General features: G+C 38.9%; 4 protein-coding genes across 4 annotated transcripts; all 4 read right to left on the bottom strand.

Annotated features, from left to right (window-relative positions):
• Window positions 1-914: 914 nt before the first annotated feature.
• LOC115426831 (protocadherin alpha-3-like) lies at window positions 915-3,520 on the bottom strand. Its single transcript, XM_030145061.1, has one exon. It carries the CDS (start codon window positions 3,375-3,377, stop codon window positions 915-917), a length of 2,463 nt encoding a protein of 820 aa, XP_030000921.1. The 5' UTR covers window positions 3,378-3,520.
• A 963-nt stretch (window positions 3,521-4,483) lies between these two features.
• On the bottom strand, window positions 4,484-7,034 carry LOC115426832 (protocadherin beta-15-like). The gene has a single exon (XM_030145063.1). The coding sequence runs from the start codon at window positions 6,923-6,925 to the stop codon at window positions 4,484-4,486; it is 2,442 nt and encodes an 813-aa protein (XP_030000923.1). The 5' UTR covers window positions 6,926-7,034.
• LOC115426833 (protocadherin alpha-3-like) lies at window positions 6,959-10,210 on the bottom strand. Its single transcript, XM_030145064.1, has 2 exons — window positions 7,720-10,210; window positions 6,959-6,967 (listed from the first exon to the last, which is right to left on the bottom strand). The coding sequence occupies exons 1-2, from the start codon at window positions 10,066-10,068 to the stop codon at window positions 6,959-6,961; spliced, it is 2,358 nt and encodes a 785-aa protein (XP_030000924.1). The 5' UTR covers window positions 10,069-10,210.
• On the bottom strand, window positions 10,193-13,234 carry LOC115426834 (protocadherin alpha-3-like). Its single transcript, XM_030145065.1, has 2 exons — window positions 10,744-13,234; window positions 10,193-10,237 (listed from the first exon to the last, which is right to left on the bottom strand). Exons 1-2 carry the CDS (start codon window positions 13,099-13,101, stop codon window positions 10,193-10,195), a joined length of 2,403 nt encoding a protein of 800 aa, XP_030000925.1. The 5' UTR covers window positions 13,102-13,234.
• Between the last annotated feature and the right edge of the window lie 3,891 nt (window positions 13,235-17,125).

Below are 17,125 nucleotides of genomic sequence, written 5' to 3' on the forward strand. Positions count from 1 at the left end.
TTCATGCAAGGCTCATCAAATGTATTTTCTTCCATGTCGTTTTATACATTGTATTACTTCCAACCTGTACTTGCCCTTCAGCACCATGGATAGCGATCATAGTTCTTGCTGAAGTCATTCTAAGTAGGCCTATTGAAAGGTATTTTATTGAGCTGTGAATACAACTATGAACCTAAAATGTGGGGCTTCATATTTTAGAATCATCTTCTGCCTTCCCTCATTATAATGCCGTGTATTCAGCAATTACTGATATTTTATGTGATGAAATATGTTTTAAAATCAGATTTAATGTGCTCTTTTCAGACATGTGTGGTCATCCTGCCTTCAGTGGCTCATTTTCTGATGAAGAAATCAAACTGTGACAGCGCTCGATTTGGAACACCCAGAGTCCATTAAAAATACTGTCAAAAGTATGTCTTATATCTTTAGCTGAACTAACATGTTGATCCACTAAAGACACAAGAACACAGATCGCCGATTGAGGCAGTGGATGATTATGGTTGGCTTACAGAGGACAACAGGCGTTCATGTCCCTGTGGAAAAGAACTATCTGACGGTAAAGAGGAAAAAAATATTCTATTTTTTCTAGGGCCAATGTAACTCCTAAAGCAATACAAAAATCAAACCTAGACCTTTATATGGTTTTGTGGGTGTCTTGTGATTCTCTTGCGAGTCCTATATTACCTCCTGCCATCCATCTACCTGTTTATTCAGCCCCTCTTTTCATCTTTTTTTCGACTACACATCTGTAATAACTATGCAGTGGATACAATTAGACTTACAGCGGGGGTAATGTTACACTTTTATGACAAAGAAAATCTTGCTCAGCCTAAGATCTTGATCATATCTAAAATAGCAGAAAAACCGCATTGTCAAACTTTTATGTAATTGATATATAAAATACTCAAGTGGAATTAGATTCTGTACATTATTATCAACATGTTTTTTAGACATAGGACAAAATAGGCAAGGATTTCAATATCTCCAAGCACAGTGGACATAATGTTTGTTTTCAGTCTTACCTCTCCAGATGCTTTTCTCCTGTCAGGTAGAACCAGAGTATTTGCATTACTTCCAGGGACTATAGTAGATCCTATACTCATTCTGGGTCCAACCAACATGTACCGTTTGTCTCCAGATCTGTACTGGATGCTGTGACACAGTGTCCCATCATAATTTTTATCCTCCAGATATTTAGATGTATAGTCTGTGGACTTGGAGCACTGCATTGCAATAAGAACAATGATACTGATGATAAAAAGCGCTGAAACGGATCCTAAAGTTATCATCAGATAAAAAGTCACATTACTGTCATCATCCTTTGATGCACTTTTCACATCAGAAGCTGCAAAAGCCTCCTTTGGCTCCACAACTTTGACAACCACAGTAGCTGTTGCTGACAGTGAAACGTTCCCATTGTCTTTGACCAGTATGACCAGTTTGTGCTCAGCCTCGTCTGTCTCTGTGAATGAGCGAAGTGTTCTGATCTGTCCTGTGTAGCGGTCCAAACCAAACAGACTGTGGTCAGTAACTTCCTGCAGTGAAAACAGTAACCAGCCGTTATATCCTATATCAGCATCATAGGCTCTGACTTTAGTCACCAAGTGTCCTGCGTGGACATTCCGTGGAATCTCCTCCACACCTTCAGCAGAACCGTTGGAGCTGAGTGGATACAGAATGACTGGAGCGTTGTCGTTCTGATCCAGAATGAACACGTTGACTGTCACGTTGTTGCTCAGTGACGGAGTTCCAGAATCTGTAGCGACAACTTGGAACTGAAACTTTTTCAGAGTTTCAAAGTCAAAACTCTTCAGAGCTGTGATGTGTCCATTATCAGAGTTAATATTCAGGAAAGATGTTACACCCTTTTCATTCCCTACTTGAATGATATTGTAAGAAATTACAGCGTTTTCATTGATATCATTATCGGTTGCTCTAACAGAAAATATAGATGCGCCTGCAGCGTTATTTTCCAAAAGATAAACATATAAAGGATTTTGGTTAAACTGTGGACTGTTGTCATTTACGTCTGATATCTGAATGCTCAGTGTTTTATAAGTCGTTAATGGCGGCTCACCACAGTCGGTGGCCTTAACTGTTATTTCATAATAAGACACCTCTTCTCGATCCAAAAATCCTTTCGTAACGACAGAAAACGTGTTTTCTTTATAGGAGGGTTTTAATTCGAAAGGTACATCTTTTGTTATCTGCGAAATTATTTTCCCATTCACACCAGAGTCTTTATCCTTTACTGTGATTAGAGATATAATTGTGCCAGGCTTTGAATCTTCGGACACTGTATTAGACAGAGATGTGACTTCTATTTCAGGTGTATTATCATTAACGTCTCTCACCTTAATAATCACTCTACACCTTCCTGTTAAGGGAGGTGTTCCTTTATCTGAAGCCTCAATATCAATTTTATAAATTTCTGATTCCTCGAAATCTAATGATTGTTTCAGTTTAATTTGTCCGTTTAAACTATCCAGCTCAAAAATGTCATACACCTTTCTTCTCAGTGTTTTTCCAAGGCTGTAAACTATTTCTCCATTGGTTCCTTCATCTGGATCTCTTGCATTCACAGTTGCAACAGTCGTGCCAACGGGGGCATTTTCATAAATCTCTATTTGATAAGTATCTTGGGTGAACATCGGACTGTTGTCGTTACTGTCTAGTACAGTAACTGAAACATTTAGAGTTCCTGATCTTTGAGGTTTTCCTCCATCAATTGCTGTGACTGTCAGCAAGTGTTTATCTTTTTTTTCTCTGTCTAAGGACTTTTTAAGCACCAAAAAGGGTATTTTATCTTCATCGCTTTGACTAATATCTATATCAAAGTATTCGTTTGTTGCTAATGTGTATGTGCGAATTGAGTTTATTCCAGCATCAGGGTCACGAGCAGATTGGAGCTGAAATCGCTTCCCAGGCAGCGTGTGTTCGGCGATTTCAAACATCTGCTCTTTTTCTGGAAAGCTCGGAGAGTGGTCATTTACATCGGTTATTTCTACAGATACATAGTGTATTTCTAAAGGATTCTCGACAATGACTTTGAGCTCCATTAAGCAGGCCCCGGTGTCTTGGCAGAGCTCCTCTCTGTCAGTCTTCTTATCTACATACAGAGCCCCATTGTCCTGGTTTACCTCAAACAGCGTCTCCTTAGATTCGAGTGCAACACGGAATCGCCGGTCAACCAGTGAAGCGATGTCAAGACCAAGATCTTTTGCAACATTTCCAACAATAGTTCCACTTTTCACTTCCTCTGGAATGGAATATCTTATTTCTGCCAAAACCTGGTTTCCAAAAAACGCCAGTAGAGCCAAACGTAGAGCAATCCAGGAGTAATCCCTTGTTCTAATTCGTCTTGCGGTCTCCATCATTTTCCAGCTAAAGACAAACAAACAGCCGCTCCTTACTGGTGTGAATTTGTAGTCTGTTCCCAGTTATCCTCTCGTTATCGCATGCTTTGTAAAAGAACCATAGCATTTCACGAGACGGTGAGCTCGACTTTCCTCTTTTCATTTCCTTTTTGAGGAAGCGAACAAAAGCATTTTGAGGGGAGGGGCAGATGGTTCTGTGGTTTCCTAATGTAGCACTGACACCCAGAGGTCATATATGATGATTCAAACATACATCCTTCCTTTTTGCCCTTTCAAAATATTATAAATATTTGCATCATAAAACGTATTTGATACCAACAATGAAACCAGTGAAGACTGAACCCCTGATTAAGGTGTTCTCTTTTTGTGAATGACAAAATGAAGTACAATGTATTAGATTAACTGTAAGAAACAATCATTACTTCAAAACATGACATTCTGCATCCTCAACTGCTCAACTATTTTTTGTATGTGTTTTTTCTGTATGAATACACAAAGCAAAAGCATTTCAGCTCCTTGAACACGTTAATTGTATTCTCTTTCACGAGATGACAATGTTATTTTAAAGTTTTTCTGTTAGTTGTTTTGGCCAGTGTTTTATAGAGAAAACATTACACACCAATACGGGACACACCCTGTTCATCACAATTGTTACGCCTTCCTTTTTTATTTTTTTATTTTTATTTTTTTTAATATATTTGATGCTGTTCAGTGTCCTATTAAGGGTTGTAAATGACAACAAATGAATGTGCTACAGATCTTAAAGCCAACATAAATGATGATGTGTTTACGCCATTGTAAATTATATTTGTAAAACTCTCACCTTTGCACAAAGCCGTCCTCTACCGTTTACCATCAAAATATTCGTATTGTTGCCTGGAGCTATAGCAGAACCTGTACTCATTCTGGATTTAACTAATAGTGCTTGCATCCTTCCTATGCGCCTCAGAACCAAAGACCCTATAATGCAAACTCATTTTGATAAAAGAGGTGGTTTCATTTTAAAACAACTAATCTCATCCATATATGGCAAATAACACAACAGCAGCATTTACAAAACTTTGCCCTTTTGATAATGTATACTTTAAGTACACGATAGATATTGTCTAACTTATATTTACTCGGGAAAAAAAATCAATCAAGAATTTAAATGCAATAGACACATTGAGCACAATTGATGTTTTCAGTCTTACCTCTCCAGATGCTTTTCTCCTGTCAGGTAGAACCAGAGTATTGGCATTACTTCCAGGGACTATAGTAGATCCTATACTCATTCTGGGTCCAACCAACATGTACCGTTTGTCTCCAGATCTGTACTGGATGCTGTGACACAGTGTTCCATCATAATTTTTATCTTCCAGATATTTAGATGTATAGTCTGTGGACTTGGAGCACTGCATTGCAATCAGCACGATGATACTGATGATAAAAAGTGCTGAAACTGAGCCCAAAGTTATCATCAGATAAAAAGTCATATTACTGTCATCATCCTTTGCTGGACTTTTCACATCAGAAGCTGCAAAAGCCTCCTTTGGCTCCACAACTTTGACAACCACAGTAGCTGTTGCTGACAGTGAAACGTTCCCATTGTCTTTGACCAGTATGACCAGTTTGTGCTCAGCCTCGTCTGTTTCTGTGAATGAGCGAAGTGTTCTGATCTGTCCTGTGTAGCGGTCCAAACCAAACAGACTGTGGTCAGTAACTTCCTGCAGTGAAAACAGTAACCAGCCGTTATATCCTATATCAGCATCATAGGCTCTGACTTTAGTCAGCAAGTGTCCTGCGTTGACATTCCGTGGAATCTCCTCCACACCTTCAGCAGAACCGTTGGAGCTGAGTGGATACAGAATGACTGGAGCGTTGTCGTTCTGATCCAGAATGAACACGTTGACTGTCACGTTGTTGCTCAGTGACGGAGTTCCAGAATCTGTGGCGACAACTTGGAACTGAAACTTTTTTACAGTTTCAAAGTCGAAACTTTTCAGAGCTGTTATCTCTCCATTGTTTGCATTGATATTTAAAAACGTTGTCATTTTTAATTTACTCCCCTCCTCTCTCACTATATGATAATTTAAAGCCGCATTTTCATTCAAGTCTTTATCTGAAGCAGTAACGGAACATATTACATTTCCCGGCACATTATTTTCCAGTAGGTATAGCTCCACAGGACTTTGCAAAAATTCTGGGCTATTGTCGTTCACATCTTCTATGTCAATTCTCACAGTCTTTTCTGTTGATAGTGGAGGCTGACCACTGTCTGTAGCTGTTATTGTAATGTCATAATGTGACACTGATTCACGATCCAAGCTGTGTTTTAAAACTAGCGTGTACATATTATCTTGTAACGATGGTTTTAAGTCAAATGGTACATTATCCGAAAGACTACAGATTACTCTACCGTTTAAACCGCTGTCTTTGTCTGTTATACTTATCAGAGAAACAACTGTTCCTGGTTTAGAATTCTCTGCTATAATATTTGACAAAGATGCCACCTCTACCTCAGGTTTGTTGTCATTTTCGTCCAGCACTTTAATAATTACCCTGCAGTCAGTACTCATTGGCGGTTGTCCTTTGTCAGTAGCATGTACGTCTAACTTATAAACGTCAACTTTCTCAAAGTCAATTTCCCCCTTTACTCTAATTTCACCACTGGCTCGGTCAATACTAAACATGTCGTATATTTTAGGGTCAATTTCGTCCCCGAAAAAGTATTCAACATCTCCATTTACACCTTCATCTATGTCAGTGGCACTAACCTTAATCACACTTGTCTCTGCATTCACATTTTCAGGTATTGTTGCGGAATACACTTCCTGACTAAATATGGGATGATTGTCATTTGAATCAAGAACAATGACTGTTACATTAAGGGTCCCTGATCTCGGTGGATTCCCACCGTCAACTGCTGTCAGAACCAGTTTGTGCTCATTGTGCTTTTCTCGATCCAAAGTCTTCTGTAAAACTAAGAATGGTATTCTGTCCTCACCTCTCTCTCGAATTTGTACATTAAAATATTCATTGTGGCTTAATTTATACATCCGCACTGTGTTGGAGACCACATCTGGATCACGCGCAAGTGGCAATTGGAAATATTTTCCTGGGAGAGTTGACTCGGGGATTTCTAGTGTTTTTTCATCCTCTTGAAAACTGGGTGCATTATCATTTACATCTATTATTTCTATTCCCACATAATGTATTTCCATTGGATTCTCAGCTACGATTTTGAGGTTCAGTAAACATGGTGAGAGGCTTTCACAGAGCTCCTCTCGGTCGATAGTTTTATGTACGGACAAGACGCCATTGTTCCCATTTACTGTAAACTGAGCATCTTTAGTACCGGAAACAATACGAAATCTTCTTTCCTCCAGCGAGCTGATATCCAGTCCAAGATCTTTGGCAACATTTCCGACAACAGATCCCACTTTTACTTCCTCCGGAATGGAATATTTTATCTGAGCTGAAACACGATCCAAACAGCAAAATATCACAGTAATATGGAGGGTGACCCACCAAAAATGCATCCCATTCCTTTGTCCTTCGCCTCCCATCTTTACAGTTCGTATTCCTCCTATGTTAGCCCTTCACAGGAACTACAAAAATCAACATACTTGCAACACAAACCACAATCCCAGAATATGTCTAACGTAATCCACACGCCTTTCTTTATCTATTCTTCGCTGTCGATTGAACAAAACCTCAGAGGGGAAGGACTAATTCTATAGAGTGGATGAATGCCGGTATGACACTGGCACCCTGTGGACTAGAAACATTATGGCACCTGCTTTGACAGACTGAAAATTAACCATCAACATGTTCAATCCCGTCTTCTTTTTATTGTTTGTTTGTAACAATTTGACGGGGTTTAATAAGTGCAGTTATATTGTATTTCATCAGATGAACAAGATGCGTTGGAATTTCAGACACAGTGGCATTGTATAACAGCTGACCATTTTTAGTGACTGGATTATGATTAACTATTGTGATCGTGTGATCATGTGACCGTTGTGAGGGCATATCTGTCTTGAGTTTGGATATGTTTTGGTACCATGGACAGCGCAAGTAAACCTGTGTGTTGCTCTGGCTTCTGCTGTGCAAATAAAACATTTTAATTTTGGCTATGCTTTGGTTTAAACTTTGCCAAGCAACAGGGTAAAGTTTCATGTAATGACGATGACACAATCATAGGATAAAAAAAAAAATAATTATATTACTGTAGTAAAAGAACACGGATGTCTTATTTAAAATCCAGCACTGCAATAAGCTCTTTTCCTATACATTAAATTTAACAGTTCATTCTCTAAGTTTTAAATGTATTCTAAATAAAAATAAAACTCGGGCTTACCTCTCCAGATGCTTTTCTCCTGTCAGGTAGAACCAGAGTATTCGCATTACTTCCAGGGACTATAGTAGATCCTATACTCATTCTGGGTCCAACCAACATGTACCGTTTGTCTCCAGATCTGTACTGGATGCTGTGACACAGTGTCCCATCGTAATTTTTATCTTCCAGATATTTAGATGTATAGTCTGTGGACTTGGAGCACTGCATTGCAATTAGAACAATGATACTGATGATAAAAAGTGCTGAAACTGAGCCCAAAGTTATCATCAGATAAAAAGTCACATTACTGTCATCATCCTTTGATGCACTTTTCACATCAGAAGCTGCAAAAGCCTCCTTTGGTTCCACAACTTTGACAACCACAGTAGCTGTTGCTGACAGTGAAACGTTCCCATTGTCTTTGACCAGTATGACCAGTTTGTGCTCAGCCTCGTCTGTTTCTGTGAATGAGCGAAGTGTTCTGATCTGTCCTGTGTAGCGGTCCAAACCAAACAGACTGTGGTCAGTAACTTCCTGCAGTGAAAACAGTAACCAGCCGTTATATCCTATATCAGCATCATAGGCTCTGACTTTAGTCACCAAGTGTCCTGCGTTGACATTCCGTGGAATCTCCTCCACACCTTCAGCAGAACCGTTGGAGCTGAGTGGATACAGAATGACTGGAGCGTTGTCGTTCTGATCCAGAATGAACACGTTGACTGTCACGTTGTTACTCAGTGACGGAGTTCCAGAATCTGTGGCGACAACTTGGAACTGGAACGTTTTCAGAGTTTCAAAGTCGAAACTTTTTAGAGCAGAAATATGTCCATTTTCTGAATTTATATTGAGGAATGACGTCATGTCCCGCTGTATCCCATCACCTCTTACAATGTGATACGTTATTGCTGCGTTTTCATTCAGATCATTATCGGCCGCTTGTACAGAACATATTGATGCACCAGGGGGATTGTTTTCTGTCAAATACAGCTCAACCGGATTCTGACTAAAGTCTGGTCTGTTGTCATTTACATCTGACACCTGAACACTCAGAGTTTTTACAGTGGACAGTGGTGGTTCACCACAGTCAGTAGCAGTTATTGTAATGTCATAACTAGACACTGTCTCTCTGTCTAAATTTCCTTTTGTGACAAGAGAGTACATGTTTTCCTCAACGGACGGCGTCAGATCAAACGGAACGTTGTCCGCGATGGAACATCTGACTTTTCCATTGAGACCTGAATCTCTGTCTGTAACACTTATGAGAGAGATGACAGTCCCAGGTTTTGAATCTTCGGGGACCACGTTAGACAGAGATGTTATTTCTATTTCTGGTTTATTATCATTAACATCTTTGATTCTTATCACAACTCTACTTCCTGCCGTCCACGGTGGTTGCCCTTTATCTGAGGCCTGTAAATCTAACCTGTAAATCTCTGTATCCTCAAAGTCAAGGTTTCCTTTCACTCGTATCTCCCCAGTTACACTGTCTAAGTCAAAAGTATCGTACACTTTTTTCTTTTGCGTTTTTCCAAAAGAGTATTCAATTTCACTGTTCTGCCCTTCGTCTAAATCTGTAGCATTTAATTTTAATACACGAGTTCCAATGGGAGAATTTTCATACAATGACACCGTAAATGTGTCTTTGCTGAAAACGGGGTGATTATCATTTACATCTAAGACATTTATTGTTAAGTTCAGACTCCCAGATTTCACAGGCAAGCCCCCATCGAGAGCCATTAGCACTAAATAATGTTTTGCCTTTTGCTCCCTGTCCAAGTGTTTCTTCAGCAGTAAAAACGGTATCTTGTCCTCCTCGCTATCTCTGACTTCAATATCAAACAAATCATTCGGGCTTAATTTGTACAGTTTAACTGACTGCGTACCGACATCAGGGTCTCTTGCGGCATGAATCTGGAAACGGGTACCCGGACGAGTATTTTCTGCTATTTCCAGTTGCTGCTCGTTCTCCGGAAAAGTCGGCGAATGGTCATTCACATCCGTTATTTCAACGCTAACGTAGTGTATTTCCAGTGGATTTTCAACGACAATTTTCAGGTTTATCAAACAAACCTTTGTTTCATCACATAACACCTCTCGATCAATACGTTTTCCAATAGACAGCACTCCATTGTTCTGATTCAGATGAAACAGCTCATCATTTGGACCTGAAACAATACGAAACCGCCTTACTGACAAAGTATTTATATCAAGTCCCAGATCCTTGGCCACGTTTCCAACAGTGGACCCCACTTGTACTTCCTCTGGAACCACATATCTTAGCTGAGCCAGAAGGCAATCGACAAAGCACAGCAACAAAACCCCGGCAATCCACCAGCAGTTCTCCTGCCGTCTTTGTGTCCGTCCTCCCATCGTAAAACAAAAAATGAAGACTGTCGCTGAAGCGAATTCAATGAACTCTTAATTCATCAAACAAGCCCAATAATATCCATGTTACGACTGTGATGCAGAAGCCTTAACATATAAATGTTAACCGCTAGACATGTACTCGGTCATCCATACCACCTCCATCAAAGATGATCTGTACATGGGCAGGGCTTAATCAGACTCTAACACAACAATTATCAATGCCATACTGGCACCACGTGGCTAGTGTCTCACAGTACAGCGACAAACAGGGAAAGATTCTTGGAACTCCGTGTATAGTGATACGGCCCCGTTTCAGCACCACGGACAGCGCAATGTTGCGCCAAGATGATCAAAACAACTACTATAACAATGGTTTGTATAACTATGATCACATCTTAATAATGTGAGACATACAACCCCTTGCGTTTATATACCTTCTCTTCTATATCTTTTTAAAATAGATTTTAGAATAGGTGAATTCATGTTAAAACTACAAATGTACAAAGCTGCAGCATTTTCGAAATTTTGCTTAACTGACAATCCATACTTTTAGTACAAGTTAGATATTGGGTAAGTTACTCTGTGTATTACCTAAATATCCCACAGATAATTGTGATAAAATATTATTTAAAACACATACACACACGCACACACACAATTTAAGTTTTAAAGTCTTACCTCTCCAGATGCCTTTCTCCTGTCAGGTAGAACCAGAGTATTCGCATTACTTCCAGGGACTATAGTAGATCCTATACTCATTCTGGGCCCAACCAACATGTACCGTTTGTCTCCAGATCTGTACTGGATGCTGTGACACAGAGTTCCATCATAATTTTTATCTTCCAGATATTTAGATGTATAGTCTGTGGACTTGGAGCACTGCATTGCAATAAGAACAATGATACTGATGATAAAAAGTGCTGAAACTGAGCCCAAAGTTATCATCAGATAAAAAGTCACATTACTGTCATCATCCTTTGATGCACTTTTCACATCAGAAGCTGCAAAAGCCTCCTTTGGCTCCACAACTTTGACAACCACAGTAGCTGTTGCTGACAGTGAAACGTTCCCATTGTCTTTGACCAGTATGACCAGTTTGTGTTCAGCCTCGTCTGTTTCTGTGAATGAGCGAAGTGTTCTGATTTGTCCTGTGTAGCGGTCCAAACCAAACAGACTGTGGTCAGTAACTTCCTGCAGTGAAAACAGTAACCAGCCGTTATATCCTATATCAGCATCATAGGCTCTGACTTTAGTCACCAAGTGTCCTGCGTTGACATTCCGTGGAATCTCCTCCACACCTTCAGCAGAACCGTTGGAGCTGAGTGGATACAGAATGACTGGAGCGTTGTCGTTCTGATCCAGAATGAACACGTTCACTGTCACATTGTTGCTCAGTGACGGAGTTCCAGAATCTGTGGCGACAACTTGGAACTGGAACGTTTTCAAAGTTTCAAAATCGAAACTCTTTAGGGCAGAAATTGTGCCATTGGCTTCATTTATATTTAAAAATGAGGTTACAGAGGTCCCCGAGCCTTTTCGGTCAAGTGAGTATGAAATCACTGCATTTTCTCCACCATCTGCATCAGATGCGCTCACTGAGAAAACTGACGCTCCGGGCTTGTTGTTTTCATTGACATAAAAAGTGTACGGACTTTCGGTGAATAAAGGACCATTATCATTAACATCGAGTACATCTACCTGTATCACCTTTACAGCTGAAAGAGGGGGGGTTCCTAAATCCTTAGCCGTTATTGTGATTGTATACATTTGTATTTTCTCCTTATCTAAATACTGTTTTGTAACCAGTGAGTAAGACTGTCCATCAGGGGATGGTTTCAGATCAAAAGGTAAATCACCAGGTACGCTACAAACCACCTGTCCGTTCACACCTGAGTCAAGATCCGTCACAGCCATCAGTGCTACCACCGTGCCAGGTGGTGCGTCCTCTGAAATACGGCTTGAAAGGGATGTGATGTCTATTTCTGGTTGGTTATCGTTCACATCTTCCACTCTCACAAACACGTTGCAGTGTGTGGACAGAGACACGGCACCTTTGTCAGCAGCCAGTATCTTAATCTCATAAATTTGCTTTTCCTCGTAATCAAGTGTCCCCTTTACAGTTAATTTCCCAGTTGTACTATCTAAGTCAAAGGGTTCAGTTGAAAGACCTCTAAGTTTACTCTTTATAGAATATTCTATCTCACCGTTCAGTCCATCATCCGAGTCAGATGCATTTACTGTTAACAGAAATGTCCCGACAGGTGCATTTTCCTTTATTGTTACGGTGTATTTTTGTTTATCACATATAGGTGAGTTGTCGTTTATGTCAGATACAATAACAGTGATATTCATACTACCAGATTTAGGTGGTTTACCTCCATCTGAAGCTGTTAACAGTAGCCAGTGCTGGGCTGTGTGTTCTCTATCCAAAGGCCGCTGTAGCACTAAGAAGGGAACCTTTCCATCCTCTCCAAATTCCTCAGTTTCCACTCGAAAATATTGGTTGTGGCTTAGTTTATATGCTTGGAGGGAATTTAAGCCAACATCCAGGTCATGGGCTCCTTCTATTTGAAACCGAGACCCGACTGGAGTGGATTCTGGTATCTCTAATGTGTAGTTTTCCTCGGAAAATTTCGGCGAATTATCGTTAACATCCTGTATCTCAACTAATAATTGGTGCATTTCCAGAGGATTTTCTATAACAGCTTTCAGAGTTGTTACGCATGGAACGGTTTGTCCACACAGCTCCTCTCGGTCCACTCTCTGGTTCACAAACAAAACTCCATCTCCCGAATTTACCTTAAACAGATCCTGCTTTGTTCCTGAGACCACACGAAGGTTTCTGTCCGCCAGCCTCCCAAGATCTAATCCAAGGTCTTTGGCTACATTTCCAAACGGAGTCCCTAATTTGACTTCTTCCTGAATGGAATATCGTATTTGAGCTGAAATTTCCCCGAAATTGGCCACAATCAGCATCGCCAGAGGAAAAGCAGTCCGCACATTCATCCATTGTCCTTTTATGCTCCTTAACGCCATTGTTTGTTTTAAAACGCTTTTAAATCAGGTTCGTCAACGAATACTGAGGGATTTTTTTTTTAGAATAATAATAATAAACACCGGTGGTCTATTGGACAAATCATTGTAGTAAGATGGTTTAGTCCGCTGTTCTGATGTCTGTTTGGCTTCTTAGTGAACGCTAAAATGAAAAAAATGCCACCTATCCCACACGAACACTGTCGTGAAATGTATAATGTAACGGCGTCACCTATTGCCCGTTTCTGGCTCTGCATTAACCATAAACTGTTCTTCTGTAGTGTAGCCAGTGTAGAAGTAGACAGAAATAGTAGATTTTTCATTTTCACAGTTATTTTAACACTTTTGCCATTCAAAACAAGACAAAAGCAGAATTAATAAAAGTCTTCATATAATGGATTCCCATATAATGCAGTATTTATCATTATCTATTTATGTTTCAGTCACCTATTTTGTTTCACTCAGTTATTTTGGATTTTTAATAAAGTTAACCCACAAAGACCCAAACATCCACCATAATCATTCACTGATCTAATAACTGTTTGTCCATTAATCCTATCAATCCATGTAAATAATTTGGTGTAAAATTCAGTTTGTCATCTTTTCATGGTCATCAAATATGACCCATTTGGACGTTCAGAGGTTCCATAGTGAACGTGGAAACAATGTAATCTTCTACAACATTTATTCACCAGTAAAACCCATGGAGTTGGATCAATGACAGTGGGTGGACACACTTATTTTATGCTCAGTTAATGATATATTTTGCAGAAAATTTGGTCTTTTTCTTCAGTTTTCTTTGTTTTGGATATAATAACCCTCAACTTTAATTTGAGCTTTAATAAACATCAATACATTAAATATAGGAAAATACCTGATTTTCACTTAAAAATGCAAAATACAGAGGATAATATTAGAGTAAATGGTGATAAATTAGTTAGGAAAGGTTAACAAAAGAGAAAAAATTATTTGAGAACTGCCACAAAAATAACACTGGGTCTTTATGGGTTAAACTATTGATGTGTGTTCTCCCAGTTTAAATCTTATCAGCTGTCATTTCACACCATCGGAACCATTTACCAATCATATCTTTTCATTCAGTGTCTTTTGTTGCACAAACTGTTTATTAGTTTATGGGTTTAACACTTTCTTTCATTCTTCTATAATCAGTACTAAGTTATCTGACACATTACCATTCTACTGAGACTTTCAAAATGAATCGTTTTCCTCTTTCTGGGTTTATGTTGGCTGAGTGAGGTTGTTCACATGACTCTGTCTCTTTAAATCCTGTGTGCACACTCCCAAAAGCCTCCTATTGCAGAGGTGAACAGCGACATCTCATGGATTAAACCTGCATGTACCCCTAGGACCATGCACATGTGCATTATATCATTCAATTGGAACTGTGCCTTTTGTTCAATGCAGTCACAGACATACTACCATTAAGATCCCAAGTGCATAGTACAGACGAAATAAGATATAGTAGAAAAAAGAAAACAAGCTAACACACCAGCAGTAAAGAGAAAACCAACTGACCTATATAATAATTAATAAAATAAAGCAAGTCTGCACACCACTCCCTGATGCTGGAGCTGGGCGTGTGCGTTGGCTCTGCTTTGACGATGTACGCATGCGTGTGCACTGCCGCATTCTGCATTACACCACTCCTCCTATTCCTGCCTCCACCACTTTCCCTCATGCCGTAATAATGCGGCCACACTGTTGCAAAAACTCGATTATTATTATTATTATTATTATTATGATCAGTTAGTCTCAGTCCAAAGCAGATAGGCCTACTGTTAATGCTGATGCTGATGTCTGTAAGCAGTGAACTGTGGGGGGGCTGGTCTGAATATTAAATTACCGGCAGCCTCTGACCAAACCCCGATTTCCTGTGACGAGACAGCCTGTCTCCATGGCAACGCAGACCCATTAGGCAGGTCACTGTACGTGGTTCTGAGACAAAGGCAGGCGCTCTGAAAGTACAGACGCAGAGAGGAAGAGATGGGATGGGGAGGGCTGTGATTGCCGAAAAAGAAAATGTGCAGATTGGAAATATTCTCAGTTGATTTATCCAGATGTTTAAATTATTTTTGCTCTTCCATTCTACCTACAGAAAAACATATTATGAATATATAAAGGGTTTGGGGTAAGACATATTAACAAGCTGGATGAACTGAAATATCTTTTTAAAAAATTCTGCATTTCAACATTTTTAAAAACAAAATCTATGTAATATACAACAACCCTACTGGAAATAAAAAAAAAAAATAAAAAAAAAAAAAAAAAAGACATTGTCATTTCATGTGTTAGACTAGTAGTGCCCGCTGGTGGTTGTTCCGGGGTTTTGTTCCACATTGGTGCATTGCTGGTTCATGTAACAGAGTAAAAGTCTGCATCAGCACCACAGGAAGTATTTGAGTGTCTCATGATAAAGCAGTGGTCAAAAAGGACATTCACTGTAATTCTATATTGTTAAGCTTTATTTTAGCTCACACACTAAATAGTTATTAAGCCAAATCAAAATCAAGTCAAACCTCATATACATAAAGTATATTAGTTTGATTGAACCCTCAAAGACCTAGTGCTATTTTTGTGGCAATTCCAAAATAGCTTATTTTTCTCTATTTTTTAACTTTTTTTAAAAAAGTGATTTATCACCATTTACTCTACTATTATGCTCTGTGTTTTGCATTTTTATGAAAAAAAAAAAAAAAAATCAGGTGTTTTCCTGTATTTAATTTTGTGATCATGTGGATGTTCATTAACCCTTTGATGCACAAATTATGAAAACCTTAGTCAAGATTTTTTCCCCCAGTGTTTTTATTCCTTTTTAGGCATGAAGAAAAAACAAAACAAAACAAACAAAAAAACATTTTTCATGGATTCACAAAAATGTCAACTCATTTGGACACCATGTGTTTAATTTTTGAAGCAAAGAAACATGTATTTAAAATGCAATATCAGAAAGAGATCTACTGTGTGAAAACTATGAAACAAAAGCATTTTTAATGCAGCTAATCTGATGTTTTCTCATCTTTTATCATACTCTAATACTAGTTCCTACTCTCTTCATGGAGATAATATTAAAAAAAAAAAAAAAAAAAAAAACGCTTTTTGTTTAAAAAAAAAAAAAAAAAAACTTGTTAATTACAATCTAATAACAACCAGCAATTGATTTACACTTAATCATGTTACTGCAGATCAGGTTTATCAAGAACATGAAGTTGCAGTAATGGTATGAATTGCAGTGTATGGGATGGTGCATAAGTGTCCACTGTATTGGCTGATATGGAACTAAAACAACAAAACCCATGAATATACAAGAGAACAGCTGTGGAATAGCTGTCCACTGTAATGACCAGTACGCATGAAAGAGTTAAAACTCAGATTAAAGTTCAGGGTTATTGTATCAGAAACAGAGAAAACTGAAGGATAAGTGACTTTTCCAGAAAAATGAATCATTAACTGAGCATAAACCAAGTGTGTCCATCCACTGTCATTGCTCCAACTCCATGGGTTTTACTGGTGAATCAATGTCGTAGAAGATGACTGTGTTTCCATGGTAACTACAGAGCCTCTGAACATCCAAATGGATCATATCTGATGACCATGAAAAGATAACAAACTGCACTTTACACCAATTATTTACATGGGTTGAAAGAATTATAAGAAGTTATTAAATATAGATGGTTCTGATCGTCGGTGACTGTTTGGGTCTTTATGGGTTAAGACACAGATACAAAGTGACACAAAGTATCCCAGTATGTGCTACAACTATTATAAATTGTGAAACATGTGTAAGGACAAGATCCATGCTTTACTTTCTGTCACATATACTGTTAAGGCAGTAATAAAAGCAAATTAGACTATTAGTCTCACAACTATTTATTGCTGTGTTGTTGTTATTATTATCTTAATAATTATTATTTTCCCTCTCACTCACCCCCCTTCTTACTTTCATTCACTCTTCCCCCCTTCTCTTTTTCCCTATCGCCCTTAATCAGTCTATATTGTTTAGCTGCAC

This window comes from Sphaeramia orbicularis, chromosome 10 (genome assembly GCF_902148855.1).
Source record: "Sphaeramia orbicularis chromosome 10, fSphaOr1.1, whole genome shotgun sequence".
Taxonomy (NCBI): Eukaryota; Metazoa; Chordata; class Actinopteri; order Kurtiformes; family Apogonidae; genus Sphaeramia; species Sphaeramia orbicularis.